Here is a 21,207-nt window from a genome sequence, read left to right as displayed (position 1 = left end):
ATTCCACTGAAGCTGCTACAGTAAAAATCACCAGTCACTTTCTAACTCTCAAATCCAGGAGATGACACTGAGTCCTTTCTTTATCTGCTCACTTTGGCCTCTTTTTTCTGATACTCCTCACTCTTGTTCACTTTATGATACACCTCCATTTTCAACCTTCTTCTCTTATTATTCCTTCTTATTATATTCTGCCTGCACTAAAAGTCAGGGTTCCCCATGGCTCAATTCTAAGTCCTCTTCTCATACCTTCTATTTAGGTTGATCCTACTCTTATAATGTTACTTAAGATTTATACATAGATGTAGACCAGAAATGGAATCTCAAGTTTTGGCCAATGTTGATCATTACCTACTAGGCCACTCATACAGTAGCATTTATTAAACATCACTGAATATTTACCAGAAATCAAAGTCAGTGCTGTGTGCTTATGACTATCACTAAGAATAATGCACTTCCCCTACCCCTTGGAGTAGGCAGAAACACTAGGTTAGAACTACTGATTTCAGGAACCCAGAGGATCAGCAGTGAACCCTGCCCTGGGAGCCAGTAATATCTTGGTATAGGAGGTGATATGTAAAATTAACTTTAAACCCTGTCAAAGAGAAAAGTGCCACTTGAAGACAAAGGCAAAGGGCATTCCAAGCAAAGAACACAGGGTTAGCAAATGAGAAACTGCAAAGAGCAACTTGGAGCATTTAGCAAGGAAAGCTCAAACAGAGGCTTGGGGTCACACTGACTCTTAATGTGTACATGGGACTGGAGCAAGATAGGTTGAAAACGGAGGCAGAGCAAGAACACATAGGGTCTCCAAGGTATTGTAATGTTAAAGAACTCTGACTTATCCAACAGTGTAGATAACAGGAGGGTGCAATTGATGGAAGATGTAAGTGAAGTGGTCAGATCTGCCTTTTAGAAGAGAATTGTGTGCTCATAGCATGGAAGACAAATTGGGAGTAGAGGAAAAGACTGGGGACAGGAATATATATGTTCTTTTCTATATTCTGCACTACTGTTGATATGACTGTTGATAGTCATGAAAACCGCTATGATGAGTGTATCATCTCTCCTGGGGCCCAGTTTTTTTTTTTCTGCTTCATACACATATGCATGAAACAGAGTTTATTTTTATGTAATCATTAAAGAGTTTCCACTTGCCAGAGGTTCCAACATTGGGCATCCATCTACAAGATTAATAATAACCTTGTACAGAAGTAGCAAAATTTCTTGCCAAAGTTTAATAGAGTATGCTTTTTTCACTTTCAACCCCCAACGCACATACAGCCATGCACTCTGCATATTGGCTCTCCAATTCAACAAGCACAATATAAACAACAGTGAATAAGCTGCTCATACTCACGGTGAGTGTTGAACAGTCAGAGACATTCAACTCTTGCAAGTTTCTACAGTGGCCTAAAATCAAACAAGTTACACATTACTAAACAACATATTACAGACGTTTAAACTTTTAAATGTTTAAATAAAAATTTAACATTTTAAATAGAACTTTTGAAGTTTTTCCATCCTACATTCAATGTGATGCATTCATTAGAAAACAAACAGAAACCTTGGAAGTCATGTGTTCTAAGTATATGAGTGTCTTTTCCCAGAAAAACGATTTCTTTTGGCTTCAAATACAAAATATATACACATGTTTATTACTGTTTGAGGCTTACCAAAGGAAGGGAAGAAAAGAAAAATATAACTTAGGGAAAAACACTAAATACTTAAAAAGCTTTTAGTTTAGAACACTTGAAGAAAACATACTTGCTTTTTGTACATGGGTTTTTATTCATTTTTTTTCTTTTAACATTGTGAAAAATTTCAAACACAATAATTGAAATATTTGCATAATGAGGACTTATAACTGTCTAGATTATAATTTATATCTTACTGCATTTTCTTTATTACATACACCCATCCATCTCTCAATCCACTCCTCATTCCATCTTATTCTTGTACACATTTCAAAGGAAGTTGCAGACATCAGCATGCATAATATTATTCAACATGCATAATAACAAACAAAAAATTGGCTGTGTTTCTTTAGTTTAGGTTTACATACAATTCACAATGAATTGCAGACAGAGAAGTGGAAGGTTAGAAAGACTAAATGCCTGATTAGATTAGCTCTAGGTCCAGAGACCACTGCACAGTTTATGGTTTCTTAGAGAACATAAGATGTGAGTATTCAATTAATCCCACTATTATGGATGATTACAATGCACCAACAAGAAAATAAAACCAATCATATGGGCTAGGGGTGTAGCTCAGAGGTAGAGTGATCCCCAGCATTAGGGAAAAAAAGAAGTAAATATAAACAAAACAAAAAGACACGCACACAAATAGCTAGACAGCAAAGTGTTACACAATCTGTGTCTTGAAAGCAGCTTGGGAGGATACACAGACCAGTGAATGGGGAGAATGCTTAAGAAGAGGACGAAAGGCATTCAAGGTGGAGGAGACCCCATGAAGCAGGAAAACTCCAGGCAAGGGGTGATACTAACATCAAAATGCTACAATGAATAGAAAGCACATCCGTCACTCATAACCACATAGTCCCATGCTACTAACAATGAACATGTTATTAGTTATAAATCCATTTGAACATTTCTTCCTTTACCAAGAATGGACTTTATCCTAAGTAATAAATGCCAATCAGAAATATTTTCAGAATTTTTTTTAATATTTATTTTTTAGTTGTAGTTGGACACAATACCTCTAATTTTACTTATTTGTTTTTATGTGGAGCTGAGGATCAAACCTAGGGCCTCACCCATGCTAGGCAAGCGCTCTACTGCTGAGCCATAACCTCAGCCCCACAGAATTGTTTTAAGAAATAAAAACAATGCTTAAAAATGTTCAGATCATGGAAGTCCACCCCGTAAAACTTAAGAAAAAACTAGATTCCCCAAACAACTTGGTAGTTTATGAGATCAATGTTCTTACAGAATAGTTATGTGAAAGTAATTCATACTTTCAACATATATATATTGAAGAAATACAGTAATGAGCAGAATAGACAAACAGCCTTACTGTTAGGAAGTTTATTTACTAGTTAAGGGAGACAATAAACAAAAGAAATCAAATATTTACAGTGACAGATGCTGATGAGTACAATGGAGAAAAATAAAAGAAGAAAGTTGATTTGAGAGTGCCTAAGGAAGGAGGGGCGGTACAAGTCTAAATAGGGCTGAAAGAGAAGGCTTCAGTTAGCAGGTGGCATTTGAACCCAGGAGATCACAAGAACAATGCCATGTACTCTGAGCATTTCTGAAGCCATAGTCAATATGACTGGGGATTGGAAGACAGTAAATGAAAGAAGCACATCCGTTAGAATCTTACTCTTGTTTGCACATTTCAAGGATATAAGGAGAATCCCTTTAATTTTCTATGAGTTTCACTTTTCATCATGCTGAGTCCTGACATTTGTGCAGGACATTCCCTGGGCTGGGTATTCTAAAGTACCTTACAATGCAGGAGCCCCTTTCATCCTCCCCACCACATTAGGAGGGATCTGTGGTCCCATTTTACAGATGATGAAGATGAGGTAAATAACTAGCCCAGCATCACATAATCAGGCAGGAGAAGAGCCTTGATTCAAACTGAGGGCCCAAACATTTGAACAGTAAAAAAGGCAAAGAAGAGAATGTCGAGCCTTCTATACCACTGATCTGAAAACACCTTTCTAAACCAGGAAGGTGTTTGCTTAAAAAAGACTGCTATTTCAGTCACACACAATATTTGCAATGATTTTTAACTTTTAATGTGTTTTTCTATTCCAATCTAGGAACCCTGAATCCCCCAGCTGGGTCTCATTGTTCCTGAACTGCATTTAGTTAAGATTACCCAAACTTGGATTTCAAAGGAATACTTTCTTTGTTCCATCTGTCACACCAAAGAATTGGGGCCAGCTGGATGTCAGGATGCGCGTGGTTACTATTGTAATATTACTTTGCTTTTGCAAAGCTGCTGAGCTGCGCAAGGGAAGCCCTGGCAGTGTAAGAAGCCGAACAAATCATGGCCGGGCAGGTGGGAGCCGGAGAAGCTCCAACCCAGTAAAGCGCTACGCACCAGGTCTCCCCTGTGATGTGTACACATATCTCCATGAGAAGTATTTAGACTGTCAAGAAAGAAAATTAGTTTATGTGCTACCTACCTGGCCTCAAGATTTGCTGCACATGCTTTTAGCAAGAAACAAGATCCGCATATTGAAAAACAACATGTTTTCCAAATTTAAAAACCTGAAAAGCCTGGACCTGCAACAGAATGAGATCTCCAAAATTGAGAGTGAAGCCTTCTTTGGCTTAAACAAACTTACCACCCTTTTACTACAGCACAACAAGATCAAAGTCTTGAAAGAGGAGGTGTTCATATATATGCCTCTCCTGAGCTACCTGCGACTCTATGGCAACCCCTGGCACTGTACTTGTGAGTTAGAAACCCTCATTTCAATGTTGCAGATTCCAAAGAACCGAAATTTGGGAAACTATGCCAAGTGCGCAAGCCCATATGAACTAAAAAATAAAAAATTGCTGCAGCTAAAATCTGAACAGTTGTGTAATGAAGAAGAAAAGGAGCATTTGGACCCAAAACCCCAAGTATCAGGGAGACCCCCAATCATCAGGCCTGAGGCAGACTCAACTCTGTGCTACAATTACGTGTTTCCCATACAAACACTGGACTGCAAAAGGAAAGGTATGTTTCTTCCTTTTTCATTTTCATGGCCTGTTAGAAATGTTCTTTGAGTCTTATAATCCTCCTTACACCCCATCATACCTTCAAATTTTTGTCACTTCCACCAGAATTTTTTCCCAATGACAACAGAATCTATTTAAAGATTTTCTGGGGTCAAACAAGGTGGTTGGCAATTAGGGGACAGTAGAAGAGGCATGAAGTATCCCCTACTTGTTTCTGAACTGCATTTAGTTAAGATCACCCAAACTTGGATTTCAGAGGAATACTTTCTTTGTTCCATCTGTCACACCAAAGAATTGCAGCAATTTGGATCCTACCTATTTGCTCATCATAAGTTGTGGCTATAAGGAATCCCTCTTATCTTAAATCCAATTTAACTTATGTAGGTAAAACCAATGGTTTTATGAAAACAGGTGCAAATGCCATCTATGTCTATGTGACTTGACTTACATAAATTAAAGGTGTACATCTGTGGAGGAACAACCTCAATAAAAAAAAAAAAAAACATCTGCAGAACAAGACAGAGGACAGAATTCTGAGAGGACAGCACTCTGAGACAGAAGCCAAGCACTATAGTAATAGTGCTTCTGTATTTCATGCTTAGTCCAAAGGTTTTAATAAATACTTGCTAGTGACCTACATCTTTAGGGTCCCCATATTATCCAGAAAAGGACCAAAAAGAATATTTAAAGAACTAAATCTAAAGTATTTAATCTAAGACTATGAGACTAAGGAAATCTTTCTGGAATATTACTTACTCTCTGCAAATCACTACCAGGTTTTCCATCCCACACAATCTTATGCTAGTGCTGTGCAGGATTTGCACTTACAGGATAAAGTCCTGAACTAAGAAACAGATGGGAGACTTTACTAATGTTCTTGACAGGTTAGTGAAGATGGATATTATCAAAGCGTGGAGCAGGAACTGCTAATCTACTACATAATAACGAATCATTATAACAATGTTTATATGTGTCATTTCTGGCATGGCCTAATAATTTATGAGTAAAAACAATTACTATTTAAAGTCATATATCACTGGATTAGAGTCATAAAGAGCATTATATCATTTCTTCCATCTATTTTAGGAGGCTTTGCTTTGTTTTGTTTATTTGAGGGCAAGAGAAAGGGAAAGTTAAAAGAGCATTAGGAGGCCCCTCTCAAGAGAAAACAAGTCAGGAATTTGTTAATGGTGACAAATCAGACAACCTGAGCCAGGAGTACATTTGTTTATTTTTAAGCAAAGTTGTGCTTAAGCTTTACCACTCTCTCCCTGGCTCTGAAGGTGACACCTGGATAAGCACATCACAGCCATGTGGCATGGAAAGGTTTGTCTAAAAGATGGCCTGTGATTTGTATGTAATTTGATGCCAGAGAGGAGCAGTTATGGCCTCATAACCTGGAACATGCTATGCTAAGTTCCTCTGAATTTGAGATAAGGTGCTAACTTAAAACCTACTAGGCTGGCGAGGATGTGGGGGAAAGGCACACTCATACATTGCTGGTGGGACTGCAAATTGGTTTAGCCAATATGGAAAGCAGTATGGAGAGTCCTTGGAAAACTTGCAATGGAACCACCATTTGACCCAGCTATCTCACTTCTCGGTCTATACCCAAAGGACTTAAAAACAGCATACTACGGGGACACAGCCACATCAATGTTTATAACAGCACAATTCACAATAGCTAAACTGTGGAACCAACCTAAATGCCCTTCAGTAGAGGAATGGATAAAAAAATGTGGCATATTTACACAATGTAATATTACTCAGCAATAAAATCATGGCATTTGCAGATAAATGGATGGAGTTAGAGAAGATAATTCTAAGTGAAGTTAGCCAATCCCAAAAAGACAAATGCGGAATGTTTTCTCTGTTATAAGGTGACTGACTCTTACTGGGGTAGGGAGGGGGAGCATGGGAGGAATAGACAAACTCTAGATAGGGCAGAGTGGTGGGAGGGGAAGAAAGGGGGTAGGGGGTTAGCAATGATGGTGGAATGTGATGGACATCATTATCCAAAGTACATGTATGAAAACATTAAATGGTGTAAACATACTTTATATACAAACAGAGATATGAAAAATTGTGCTCTATATGTGTAATAATAATTGTAATGCATTCCACTGTCATGTATTTAAAAAATAAAATCAATTTATAAAAAAACAAAAAAGCTACTATGCTCCAGCAACCCTAATTTTCAGGATGGTAGTAGTGTGCCCAAACATAGGTGAGTAAAACGAGGTTCATGGAAGTCCAGTCAGTTGGTCAAGGCCTCAAAAGTAAGCAGCAAAGCTATATTTGAACCTTGGTCTGATCCCCAATGAACGTCCTACTTCACGATGCTGTCTTCCAGAATAATCTGACCATGTTCAAAACAAGTATTGCCTCAACAAGAAGCAACAGAAAATTCCAAAAGACTTGGTAGATGTAGTTTTTCTATAGCAATATTGGGTAGAATTTTCCCTGTTATGGTTATGGAGAGTAATTAGAGCTTCATGCTAAAGAATGTATGTTTACTAGAATTTCCTTTGTGATGCTTAGAATTATACATTTTGAACAAATACAAAGCAACTATCCTAAAGTTGTCCTAGAATACTTTATATGAGGTTCTACAGTTCAGGTTAAGTTAATTTGTCCTTGCTGCACCAGGTATCAAAGAGAAAAGTAGGATTAAGGTCATTAATTTTCTGAGAAAAATACTATCTATACAAAATTTAAGACTTCTACAGCTCTCTGAAGAGATAACATATTTTTCTTTTTTACTATCTTTTTATTTGGGGGCCATTCCCTTCAGTTAGCCTATTTCTGCTTTTGTTTTGAGTTTCATTTTTTTCCATAATTTTTTCCTTTTTCTTTTGAAAAAATACATTATTTTATGATGTTCTTTTATCAACTTATTGTTGTTTACATACAACCTCCCAGACATGTGCCATAAATTCATCCCCCTGCTTCAAAAATATACATTTTATTTAGTGGGATACAATATGAAGTTTTATGACATACAAATTTAAATTATCTAATAGTAGATCATACGTTAATGGACAACCCAAGCGCCCCTAAATGTTAGTGACTATGTATGCAATTCAGAGCCTATACTTTCCTTTCCAAAATATACTTTTAACTTTAATTGACAGTAATTATATGTACTTATGGGATACAGTGTGATATTTTTAAAATATTTTTTAGTTATAGACGGATGCAATATCTTTATTTTGTTTATTCATTTTTATGTGGTGCTGAGGATCAAACCCAGTGCCTCACATGTGTGAGGCAAGTGCTCTGCCACTGAGCCACAACCCCAGCCCCACAGTGTGATATTTTAATACATGCATATAATATAAATGATCAGATCAGGGTAACTGGCACATCCATCACTTCAGATGTTTACCATTTGTGTTGGAAACATTCAAAATCCCCTCTAAGAGCTATTTCAAAATATACAAATAATGTTGCTAACCACAGTTATTCTACTGTGCTACAGGATATTAGAAGTTATTCCTTCTCCTATCTGCACCCTGTACTTTTTAACCATTCTCTCTCCATCCTCCTCCCACACCCTTCCCAGGCAGAGTCTATACTCTTAGATTATAAAATGGAGGATAATTTTGCCTTTTTAGCACTATAGATGGTTCACCATTGTTTATATAAATCTACTGATTCACTTGATCATTTATTCTTCATTTATTTATTATTTATTCATTTTTAGTTCTAATTGGGCATAATATCTTTATTTTATTTATTTATTTTTATGTGATGCTGAGGATCGAACCCAGTGCCTCATACATGCTAGGCAAGTGCTCTACCTCTGAGTCACAACCCCAGCCCCTATTTTTTATTTTTTTACTATAGTGTCAATTCCTGTGTAAAGGCAGAGGGCTTGTCTATTATACTCCCTTTAGTAGTGCCTGGCACAGGGCCATGTACTTTAGATTGGTGAAAATAATTCAGAGGTTTTTCTTTGCTCAAAAAAAGAAATTTAAGAAACCTTTAAAAATAAAAACACATATGTTAGAAATCATAGCTAGAATATAAGCATGACAACCTGAATTTAATCTGATCTAATTTTTCTTATTCCATTCTATAAAATGGGTAACAAATGTTAAATATGAAAAATAAATGCTTAGCAATGTGCATCTCTAGCTCCCTGCCAGAAAGTAGTAATGCTTTTGATAATTATGCTTCACATTTTAGACACTGTATAGAATCTAAGGAGGCCTAAAGCATGCCATCAAGAGAGGAACTAGCAGCAATATTAATGAATAACAGCTAGTACCTATATGCTTCATGGCAGTGAGACAGAGGTTTTTTGTTTTTGTTTTTTTAATTTTTATTTATATATGATAGCAGGATGCATTACAATTCTTATTACATATATCGAGCACAATTTTTCATATCTCTGGTTATATATATAGTATATTCACACCAATTTGTGTCTTCATACCTGTACTTTGGATAATAATGATCATCACATTCCACCATCATTAATTATCCCATGTCCCCTCCCTTCCCCTCCAACCCCTCTGCCCTATCTAGAGTTTGTCTATTCCTCCCATGCTCCTGCTCCCTATCCCACTATGAATCAGCCTCCTTATATCAAAGGAGACAGAGGTTTATATACATTGTCATTTACTCTGCACAACCCTAAAAGAAGTATTATTACTTTCATTTTATAAGTGATACATATCTTTAAACCTTCTCTGAAGTATAGAGAAGCTAACTTGCCCTTCAAAGATCACACAGGTTGTCAGTAACACAGTTTTCAACTCATTGGCCACCAAGTAATGCCATCTCTCCCTTCAAGATTCTGGCTGTTATATGTTATATAAAGAATTATTAGTGTTTCCTGTATAATTCCTCCCAGTATTGAAGCCTCCTTTTAAGCTCTGTAGAAAAATATACATAATTGCATACAGAGAATCTGCAACACAGATCCCTCTAGTGGGAGTTGAGTCTTTCCTAACTAACTTAACAATGAGTCAGATGGTATGTGCAGGGTCCCTAATGCCAATTCAACCACAAAGATCACTATTTTTGCCTTAAACATCTGACAGCAAGAAATAAAATAATAGTTTCTTTACTGAGAGTCAGGCACTTTGCCAACAAAACTTAGTCTTTCAAAGGGAATAAAATGTGGGATTAGTTGAAAGGTACATTTATGCCATATTGAGGTAAATGCATTTGCTAAGAACACAAAAAAATCAGAATTCTTAAACTGCTTTTAACTTCACATTTACCAGGATAACTTACCATTTTCACTTCAAAGGTCAGGCTAGGGCAAATTGTGTAGGTAAATTGCCTCCAGCTGCCTCTGATGATAAAGACACATTTTTTTTTTCCCTAAAGCAAACTGTTAAGGATTTTTAAGTTTGCAATAAACAGGGTCATTCATCTCCTTAACTCCTACAACCAAGCTTTCAAATTAATTCTGAGGTTGTTGACAACCAAGATAACCTACTAAATGGGGGAAATTACAGGGAGAAAATTTCCCAATTCCCTCCTCAAAGTCAGTAAGGTTTGGTTGTAGGAGAAGCAAGATCTATAAAGAATAATAATCAAGCAAATATGGCATTGTCAGGGCATTTATGAAGACTTTGGGTAGCAATAAACATGAAATCTGGATACCATGTGATGCCTGATCTAGAAATGGGGATATTGAAGAAATTTGATTTCTGGCCTGAGGAAATATTTATTTATACATTCTTTATTGAAGACAAACATACTTAGCATCAAGTTTTACAATTCTTATTCAAGTTCTATAGTAAAGAACTATTTTTACTCATCAATACAAGAAGTAAGATTTTCCCTTTTCTCAAAGAAATACTAGTAAAAGCCTTGGGTTTACATTTCCTGGTACTACTTGTGGATCCTATTTTTATCCAGGATTTCTGCTGACAACCCCAAAGTTGGTTTTGTAATTCATATTCCTTTGCCAGCATCCACAGGTCTGCCACTTTGCTCAAGTTGGGTTCCAGAGTGTTCGCGTAAACATTTTTTGCTACCCATTTATTTGTGGCTAACCCACTTTAGCTTGTCCCTCAGAGGGTGTTGTGTCACCCTCTTGTCCAGCCTAGTAGCTGTGGATTTGGCAAGCAAGTTCTGATAAACAGGCTGATTTCTAGAATCTAGAAGGTGCTGACTCTGGTGACCAAGATGCCCTACAACCCTCAATGGCTTATAGGGCTTCAGTGAGTACTCATCCTGGTTTTCATTCATTTTGAGATGGGAAGCCATTGGATGGATTCTGCCATCTGGTCTGTCAGGATCACATAGGCTTAGGACATTATTGGAATAATCCAGATAAGAAGTAATGACTTGGATCAATGTGGTAACGATGGAGGAAGTAAGAAGAAGTGGGGTTCTGGGTATTTTGAAATAAAATTCTGCTCTGCTTTTTCAAGTTTTCTATTACAAGATACTAACCATTCTCAATAATTATCTCAAATTCTAAGTGTTGCTGCAGTCTGGCTGGGCACAATTCAGGAGCCACTTGTCAAAAGAAATGAACTTTATTTTTAGAACCACACACACCAAACCACAGAGCTCCTCAGGAAAAACCTTCAGAGCCCAACTCCCACCACGGGCTTCCCACAAGCCTCTCAACCTCCCCTCCTCCTCCTGCTCTTGAGGCCGATTGGCTGGGTCGAGTGGGCAGAGCCAAAAAAGTCCCCCAATGAGCAGCTCCATGGTCTGAAAGGGCAGGAATCAGCCTAATGAGCATCACCGGCAGAGGAGCCAATCAGTTGGCAGCTAGAAGTTTGCTGGCAGCTGGAAGTTTGCTGGGGCCCCTTTCGGCTGTGGCTCTCAACAAAGTGTCAAAAAAATTATTTCTTCTGTCTTTCCTTGACTTCAATTGTCTGTGGTTTTCAAATAATACTAAGATTTGTTAGTAATATTTGAGGGCTATTGGTCACCTTTAATTCCTTGCCATACGGGCCTCCCTAACATGGCAGTTCATTTCATCAAAGCCAATTAAAGAGGGATCTGCTAGCAAGATGGAAGTCACATTCTCTTGTAACCCAAGTACAGAAGCAATATCGTACCACGTTGGCTACATTCTCTTGTTTAGAAGCAAGTCACTAGGCTCATCCATACTCAAAGGAGAGGTTTATATGCAGGGGCATGAATATCTATAGTAGGGATCATTGGCTGCCATCATAGAAGTTACCTGCCACACACCACTTATCTATTTACTCTGGCACTGTCCTAACTCTCCCTCATGAAGATTCCATGGAGGAAGGGAAGGAAGGGGAGCAAAAAACAAGGGGGAAAAAATCAGTAAAATGTATACTATGTCTGATGTTGATAACTATCATTGAGAAAAGGAAAGCAGGAAATGGTATTATTCATGGCCAATCCAATAGATGTTTTAAATAACTTTTATTAGAGGACACTTATAATTATTCCATTTTATTACTGGGTATTATAGTAACCTTATGTGCCTACTTTATAAATTAATCTTTATCACAGGTCTATATGTATAGGTAAAAATCAGTATACCTGGAGTTTCATACTATCTATGGTTTTAGACATCCACTGGAGGTCTTGAGATGTATCTCCTGAGGATAATGGGAGACTACTGATTACTGCTGCTTAAGATCATGGAGATCATGGGCTTTTCATTTGTTTTTTAGAGTGAAGCAAATTGAGCTTATTTGTGAGCAGAGGGAATCTAAAAAGAAGGATAAAATGAAGATACAAATAAAAAAGCAATATTATTAGAAAATGCAGAAGTAGAAAGAGAGTGAGAGGAGACAGGCTTACAGCAGTTTGGTTTGCTGTTGTTTGACTTATAGATTTTATTTGATTCTTTTTTTCAAAAACTTCCCTGGCGACTACTGGTAGCTGGAACTAAGTCCTACCTTTCTCTTTGGCTACCTATATGGCACTGCCTGTTGTTTCTCCTCTTGGTTTTCTACCATTGCATCTAGGGAGTTTCTTTGAACAGCTCAGCAAGGATTGACAGCCCTTCCTCTAAGTTTGATGCACTTGATTCACTGGGCTTTGACAGAATTTAGCAAACGCTAAGACTTGCTCATACCAGTTTTCTTTGGCTCTAGATATCCTTACACTTTATCTTTAAGAGTTAATTCTTCAATCACATGAGTTTAGCAGTGAAGAGAGACCTAGAGCAAGGAGCGCTCCAATACTAAATAAAATAACCTAAATACTATTAATTTTTCCAGAGTTGAAGAAAATTCCAACCAACATCCCTCCAGATATTGTTAAACTTGACTTATCATACAATAAAATCAACCAACTTCGACCCAAGGAATTTGAAGATGTTCATGAGCTTAAGAAATTGAACCTCAGCAGTAACACCATTGAATTCATAGACCCTGGTAAGTTTCATTGAATATCATCCCCTTAAATGGGGCTCTTCTGTGATTTCTCTTTTATAGCAACATTTACAGTAAATAAAGTTTTAAAAAACTAAACTAAGCTAAATAATTTAAAAGTATGAATTTTAATCAAGTGTGGCACTTAAATTAGGACTTGTTTGGAACTGAGAGAAATAGCTGCCAAAAGTTGCTTTGTAAAGTATGTGTTATAGTTACCAACTGTGATATTTATTCATTTAGCCCAAATAAATTATTTTGTAGAATAGATTTTTTAAAAATGGAAAGATATGGCAAGTGGTCATTGATACAGTGAACATGTAACAATTTTTAAACAGAAATTCAGATGTGGCATTTTCTTTGCCAACTTGCTTAGAGTAAATTTGAAACTAACTGCTAAATACAACCCTCACAAATTAAGATAAAATATGCTCAAACCAGAGCAAGACATGTTATTTCTCCTCCTAAATAAAGATCAGTTCTCTTTCCAACTTCACATCTCTTCTCTATTTGCTAAGAAAAGCCTCTGGCAAAAAAACTGAACTTAAAACATACAAGATGCAGAAGGAACTGAGAATTACTGAAACAATGGTAAGATGTGCTACATACAGAATACATGTGGCTTTTATGAAGCTACTTAAATTTGAAAAGTCCTAACTATAACAAAATTACTAATATTATTAATAGTCAAATATAATGTTATAAACATTTTGAATGCAATTATTTCTCTGACTTTTCTTAATGGTAATCTAGTACTATTAATAAACCTTAGAATTTTAACATGATAGAAGTGAAAATTAAGGATGAATATTCTGGAGCCACAAAGGCATATTTTAGGATTAACATCTTTTAAAAATATTACAAAATTGTAATTTTTAAAATTTCTTAAAGGGACAGCAACGTGCTACACTCATACCTTTGCCTATATAAATATGGAAAATTTGAAAGTATCTTTGAATGGCAAGACCAAATGCAATTTTCACTTCACATTAAATAAGAACACCATAGAAACACTCTTCTCCCACATGAAGCGCTAATTTTCCTAGTGTGCAGGTCAATAACCAGTAGCTAATCTCTACAAAGCCAGGAGGAAGAGAGTGAAGGATCTGGAGGTGGAGATGCTTTCTTTGCCCCAGGAGAACCAAAGACCGAAAGGACAAGTATGTCATATCCAAGGTCCCTGGGCAAGCATCTAATTTCTTTCTGATGCTTATCATCTACAGCAATAGCTTACCAACTATTAAAGTGTGGGTGCAAGGACTGAGGATGTGGCTCAGAGGCAGAGGGCTTGGCCAGCATGAACAAGGCCCTGGGTTTGACCTCCCAACTGGAAAAAGAATGAAGAGGTGGGGAAAAAACAGAAAAGAAAGAAAAAAAGAAAAACAGTATGGATGCAAACAAGTTTTAGATCTTTCTGAAAAAATAAATAAAATGTTAGTTATTATATGGTCCAAGTTAAACATATTAAAAGCAGTGAATAATAATGCAATAATGTTATAATTACAGGAAAACTACAGTATATAAAGAACACTGGCGAAAAATGAAAGGAGACATTACAGAGACAGATGATAGCTAGAAAATGGATTTATTTTACTTCCAATCATATTTTTTCCTCATTTATAGAATTCACGAAATTGCAAGGATTTCTTTCCCATCCTTAGGATCCTTTTAATGTTGTTCACCCTATGCATTTTCCTTGCTGACATTTGACCTGATCCCTATTTATCAGCAGTGATACCCAGTTTTTAATAAATTCATTCAGTTCAATCCGAGGAAAGTATTTCCTACACTAATAAATATGTATTGTGCACCTACTGAATGCCAGCCACTTTTGTGGGGGTGTGTCCTTTGGAACAAAAAAAGTATCTCAGCACTTAAATAAGGCAAAATAACTAAAGGGGTTTTCAGATAAAAGACCTACTATGTTCTAGGATCTTTGAGATGAAACACTGCCAAAGTAGATTTACTTTAATGATTTTGCCTGGCAAGTATGCAAATGCAGTGAGAATTTCATGAATAATAATCTTATGAAATGCCAGGAGTTACTGTGGAAAAGGGAAAGAAGTCACCCTATGAGTCGTTTTACCTCCTTTAAGAAACAGATGAAAACTAGCTTTCCCAAGTGCCTAGATTCATATGGTTTAAGTGCAACTATAGTACTTCCAAAATAAAATTTAAGAATATTTACACATGCTTTTGGGTTGAATCAGTTTAAGGAAAGACAATTTGTGAAATCATTGACATACAGAATTTTAACAAATAGAAAAAAAAATGCAATGTCTTCAGCACTATAATCACAAGGACTGAACTTTTGTCTCCCACTCCCACCAAGACCCCCAAGCCATTGCTTTCTATCAAAATATAAAATATATTTTTAGGGGGAATTTTGGTTTTGTCTGAGAACAGATGATATGAAAATAGCTAATGGTATTGGTATGACAGCATATTTTCCAAATTCAAAAATGAGAATACTATGCTCTAACAAGGGCATTTTAAAACAGTAATGAGAAAATGGCTGAAATAGAAATAAAATATCTGAAATCAGGATTAACCTATAAATTCTGAAATTATCTGTTTAGTTCATATCAACTAAATAGAATTAAGATAGGATATTCTTTGCTTTTGGAGGAAAAAAACTTTGTTGTTTTATTTTGTTATGTGTTTGGTATTTGTTCTAATTATTCACCCTCTAGCAAAATTAAATACATATGGATCCAAGGCAGACAGCTTCCATAGCTTGCCAAACACAACCAGATGTTCTCATAACATTGGCAGATTGTTTGGGGACTCTACAGAATTAGAATCTTTCCCCTCAAAACTGGGGAAAGATTGTTTTCTAGGCATTTTTAGAACTTACTGATATCCTAGGAAGGTATCAAATCATCAACAGTCACACTTTTCATTTTTTCTGTACTCAAATCTTACATTTGAAATATTTTCTCCCCCACCTCCCTCCCTTATTTTCTCCCTTCCTCCCTCTCTCTTCCTCCCTCTTTTGGTGTCATATTTCTAGTAAGCATAAAATAATGCATATCAGAAAATACTGTTTTAAAAGCTAACTTAAAGCTGACTTTTCAAATCAAATGCTGTATATTAGTCAATCTAATTAAGGGGAAAGCTTTGTTTGAATAAAAATATGTTTTAGAAAGTATGCATTTAAATAGGCATAGTGAGAAAATAGAATTTTTAAAAAATCTCCTCCCAACCCAGACATCTCCACAAAGGTAGTAAAGAAAAAAGAAAAACACTTTCATTATTGAATAAACTTTATACCAGAATGAGATGCACAGCATAGGCAATCACTAACAGATTGCAAAGACAGAGAGAATCTTGTCTTTTATATACTACCCATTACACACGTTTTAAGGATAAACAACAAGTTCTCAAGTAAGAGAACTTGATATTACATTTTATTACATATAGCTCATTCTAACTTTATCTGGTAAGTGGACCATCTATCTGGGTTAGCTTTTCGACTTTATCCAGAAAAAAACGGGTAGTCTTGCAACTGGAAGCAAAATGCCACCAAAATTAGGCTCCTGGCCTTACAGAAACTGGGATACAAGGGCTTATCTTAGTTGATGTTTACATCTCAAAAAGATGGCTCCCAAGTTCTTGAGAAAGGCATTACTGGATTTTAATGGTGACAAATGGCCTATCTAGTCTTTAAAAGGATTTAAAGACATTTCAAAGAGAGGAGAATGTGGTTATATTTACAAATTTTCTGTAAATATCTGAGAAAAAGGAGAGAAAGGAAAACTTCCTTTTTTTTCAACAGGGAGAATTAAACTTCTTATTTTTAATTTGTATTTATCCTTACAACTCACTATAGACCATTGCATTAACTCAATTATTCATCGTTTTAATAAATATTTTCTGTTTCTAGCTGCTTTTTTAGGGCTCACACATTTAGAAGAGCTTGATTTAACAAACAACAGGCTGCAAAACTTTGACTATGGAGTATTAGAAGACTTGTATTTTTTGAAACTCTTATGGCTCAGAGATAATCCTTGGAGATGTGACTACAACATCCACTACCTCTACTATTGGTTAATACACCACTACAATGTCCATTATAATGGCCTGGAATGCAAAACACCAGAAGAATACAAAGGATGGTCTGTGGGAAAATATGTCCGAAGTTACTATGAAGAATGCCCCAAAGACAAGTTACCAGCATACCCTGAGACATTTGACCAGGATACAGAAGATGACGAATGGGAAAAAATACACAAGGATCATACAACAAAGAAACAAGGTGTAAGAATCACTATAGTGGGATAACTTAGAATTGCTCTGGCTGTAAATAGTCTCCTATTTGCTTTACTGGTGTAAGAAAACCATATGTTTACATTTTGATTAACTGTGTTACCTATTTATGTAGCGTTATCAGGTATAGAAAGGTTTCCTTTTTTATCTCATAATTGTTATTACATTATGACAAGTATAGTAATCAAGGGAATACTGTCACCCTGCATGTCTGTCCATTGGTGGAGCAGCCTCTGCTGACACACGATTCCATGCTGGTAACCTGCAGGAATTGGGTCCTAGTAATGGCATTAGAATTTCATAATGTCCTGTATAATTGCTTTTACTGCTTTTTTGGGGAAAAAAATCTTGGTTTGTTTTAACATGCCTTTTAATAGCTGTCTGTCAATCTCTAAAGATGATCAAAATGAAAAGATACAAATGCTTAATCATAATAAAATGTTATTCCCTCCTCCATGCACCCCCCTTTTTTCAGTTAATCAATGTAAACATTAAACAAATTCCCATTTCTACTCCTGTACATTCCAAAATAAGGTCCTGGTAAACTCAAATTCTCAACCAGTCTTCACTGATCCTTGCAAATAACTATCAAGCTAGACCTAAAAGGCAATTGTCACAATAAAAATAAGAATAAGAAAATTATATATTGGAAGCTGGTTAGAGAATGGGCTCTGAAAAGCAGATGTAGATGGTATGAATCATGAGCCCTGAGGAGGTATAAACACTAGTGAATGTAGATACTTTTTTTTTCTTCCGAGTAGTGTTCAGGAAGCCTTCTGTCAGTGGTAGACAGCCTGAGTACTTCCTGCCAAGCTAATGTGACAAGGACTATAAAACAAAACATGTTCCTTATCAGAGTAGGATTCAGGTCAGAATTTGGGATGAAGCCAAACAGAAAAACAGGAACTAATTCAGAGACAACTGAGGGAAGGAGTGGTGCTTGAGAGAATTCCTGATTTGGGTTTGCAAATTCAAATTAGCTCATCTACAGAAATAGGTCACCAGGAAAGAGCACATGCATGGAGAATTTAAACTTCGGACTCCATCAGCTTGCATTTAAATGGTCAATAGAAAGAAAAACAAAGTGAAAAGAAACATATTTGATCTTTAGTGAAATACTATTTTTTTTCCTTTTACACAGATTTCCTTTTCACCTTGAGTTGAATACATTTTCATTTCTTGTATCAAGCTCTTCCAACAAAGTTTAGCAACTGGTCTTATACTTGTACAAACACCCCGAACATAGAAGATGGTTATATGATAAATAGTATTGAGCCCTTTTAAGCACCTAATAGATGCTGGGCACTAGGCTAAGAGTTTCACAAACTCCACTTGTCATTCTCACAAGAGTTCTCTGAGGAAGTTAATGTTATCTGCCTTCTATAGATGAGGAATCCAAGGGGGTTTTTTTTGTTTTGTTTTGTTTTTTAGAGTTTAGGTAATTTGCACAAAGCTACAGGGCTGACAGGTAGCAAAGCCTGGGTTCAGGTCGGTCTGAACACTTTCTGCTGCGCAGGTTGTGCAGAACTCTAAGAGTTAGGGTTCAGTCTTGGCTGTCTGGCATCAGAACTTCAAGAACCAAATCCCCAAAGAGGAGCAGATGACAAGAGGGTTAAGCCTTTCTCTCCAGGAGTACCATTGAGAGCAACGGGGAGGAGTCAGTCTTGGTCCAAAATATTTAAATTTTAATTAATTTACATAGGAAACCAAGATGGGGAAGCTGGAGGAATGTCCAGAGCTGGTAGTTTAGGAAATGAGTCTGGATTTTAAGGTTCTAACCATTTTACCCATTTTACCAGTGGTTTGGTTCAGAGGTAAAGACTTTGAGATACTGTTTCTCAATGAAAATCTCCATATTATTCATGACATTAAAGACAGCTGTCAAATTTGAAGTACTACCAGAGAGATGTAACAATATCATTTACTGTCCATGAGCCTTAGGTTGGAATATTAAGAACATGGAAACTGAAACATCCAAGATTTGGTGATGAGAAAGGCTGGGGTGACATCAGTAGGAGACAAGAGGATCACAGCGGGGGCAACAGGATTCTGGAATAAATGAGGAGATTTAATCTGATTCTGAGAAAGGACCCAAGGTGTTCTCTGGTTTAATTTTTAATAAGATAGTTGGGATTGTGTTGGTAGATTTTTATATCCAATAGTATCCCCAGAGATCTATTTGGAAATAAAGCTCTAGAAAAAAATAGAAATTAATCCAGACCATCCAAAAGTAAGTTTATTGGAGCTACTAATATCTTCCAGGACTTTAATTGAAGCATATTTTTCAAAGCGTACAGCCGCCTCTTCTCTGTATCAGAGTTCATACTTTTCTGGGAAGCATATTCCATCCATAATAGAAGGAATAATTAGATAATTCCTCTTCTACTAATTTCTTCCTTGATAGTTACTCTAATAATTTTGCCTTAGATGATGAATTCAGGAGATTAAAAAATAAGTATACTTATTGCTAGTCAAAAATATGACAATTCTGAGATTCTCCTATTTGACCAAATATGTGTATCACTTGAGTATTTAGATAGAATAAGTTTTTTATTTAAACTTTCTTGCTGGACCTAAGATTCTCTGATTTCTCTGACATAAACAAGATTTACTAGAAACTAAGATCTCCTGAATCCTAAGCCCATTATCTCTGACTTAATGCCTGATTATTTCGGAAAGATATTTTTCGTTAATGTTGTTGTTCTTGTTCTTGTTGGTGGTGGGTTTTGGTGGTAGTTGTGGTAGGCTTTTTGTTTGTCTATTTGTTTGTTTTCATATACTAGCTATTCCCTACTCTGGAGCCTATACCCTAGATTAATTCAAGTGTTTTGGAGAAATCTGAAGTCTCCCGCTCTGGCAAATAGAAGGAATTCAATGATGAGAATCCACTTGCCCCAGTTCCATGGACCTGTTCCCTCATCTGCCTTTTAAACATTTTAAGATAACATTTTAAGGTTAATTTTATTCTAAAGCTTATATTGACATGAGGATTACAACTATTGTGCTCAACCAAACAGCCCCAAAGATTGGCCAATATTTTTCTTCAACCTAGAAATCCAAAAACCAAACTCCTTGAAAGGAATGTGTATAATTCTAGACACACCAGTGGAGAAGCTAGGGTGAAAATGGAAAAGCTAAAACATCTCTGAGAATAGCTTTTATCTTTAACACATTCAAGTTTACTAGAATGCTAGAATTAAAACTGGTCTAATTAAATAATAGGTAACAAATTTTAAATATCACAAACATGAAACATATTTATTGTCTTTTTAAAAAATCAAGATCTTTTCAGGCTTGCATGAAGTATTTCTGTGATAAAGGTATTTGTACCAAGAATTATACTTCCAGATGAATACTAAATAAACATTTTTAAATAGACAACAAAATATCAAAAAGTCTAAAGCAACAAAATATTTTAGGTTATCTTGATCTCAGATCCAGTTGTAAACTACTATATATATTATGTGTCAGAATATAAAACATGCCATTATCTGATACAATGAACATACAGTCAACATGTGCACTGCACAGTAGAGAGTTTGACTTAGGCATTTTCATTGTCTGACTGTCTGTACTTCACACAAGTTACAACCTATGTTACCCTTTCTTCTCCTATCCCAAACTTTCCAGTGAGCCTGTGCCTAAGTATCAGGAAGTCTTTATGTGAAAGAAGTTAAAAAAAAATAAGGGAAGATTATAGCTGTAAATGCCTATTTTTTAAAAGAAGATTGATCAAAAGAATGAAAAAACAAGCCACAAATTTGGTGGATATATTTGCATAAGACACATCTGACAAAGAACCATTATCCAAAATATACAAAGAACTCTTAAAACTCAACAGTAAGATAGCAACTTGATTTAAAAGTGGGCCAAAAACCTTAGCAGACACCTCACCAAAAAGACAT

General features: G+C 36.1%; 2 protein-coding genes across 2 annotated transcripts in view; one reads left to right on the top strand and one right to left on the bottom strand.

The window, feature by feature from the left end:
- The window catches only part of Lrrc17 (leucine rich repeat containing 17), a 30,401-nt gene extending 12,767 nt beyond the window's left edge, over positions 1–17,634 (top strand). Inside the window, exons 2-4 of the mRNA XM_026384975.2 lie at positions 3,788–4,695; positions 12,881–13,036; positions 16,920–17,634. Of these exons, the coding sequence (XP_026240760.1) occupies positions 3,924–4,695; positions 12,881–13,036; positions 16,920–17,317 (1,326 nt within the window). The 5' untranslated portion in view covers positions 3,788–3,923 and the 3' untranslated portion in view covers positions 17,318–17,634. The remainder of the gene's footprint in view (positions 1–3,787; positions 4,696–12,880; positions 13,037–16,919) is intronic.
- Positions 1–21,207, bottom strand: part of Fbxl13 (F-box and leucine rich repeat protein 13) — a 220,125-nt gene that overhangs the window by 101,464 nt on the left and 97,454 nt on the right. Inside the window, exon 10 of the mRNA XM_026384982.1 lies at positions 1,358–1,410. Within this exon, the coding sequence (XP_026240767.1) occupies positions 1,358–1,410 (53 nt within the window). The remainder of the gene's footprint in view (positions 1–1,357; positions 1,411–21,207) is intronic.

The sequence above is a fragment of the Urocitellus parryii genome, chromosome 3, assembly GCF_045843805.1.
Source record: "Urocitellus parryii isolate mUroPar1 chromosome 3, mUroPar1.hap1, whole genome shotgun sequence".
NCBI classification, from domain to species: Eukaryota; Metazoa; Chordata; class Mammalia; order Rodentia; family Sciuridae; genus Urocitellus; species Urocitellus parryii.
This window is presented reverse-complemented; position numbering and strand designations above follow the sequence as displayed.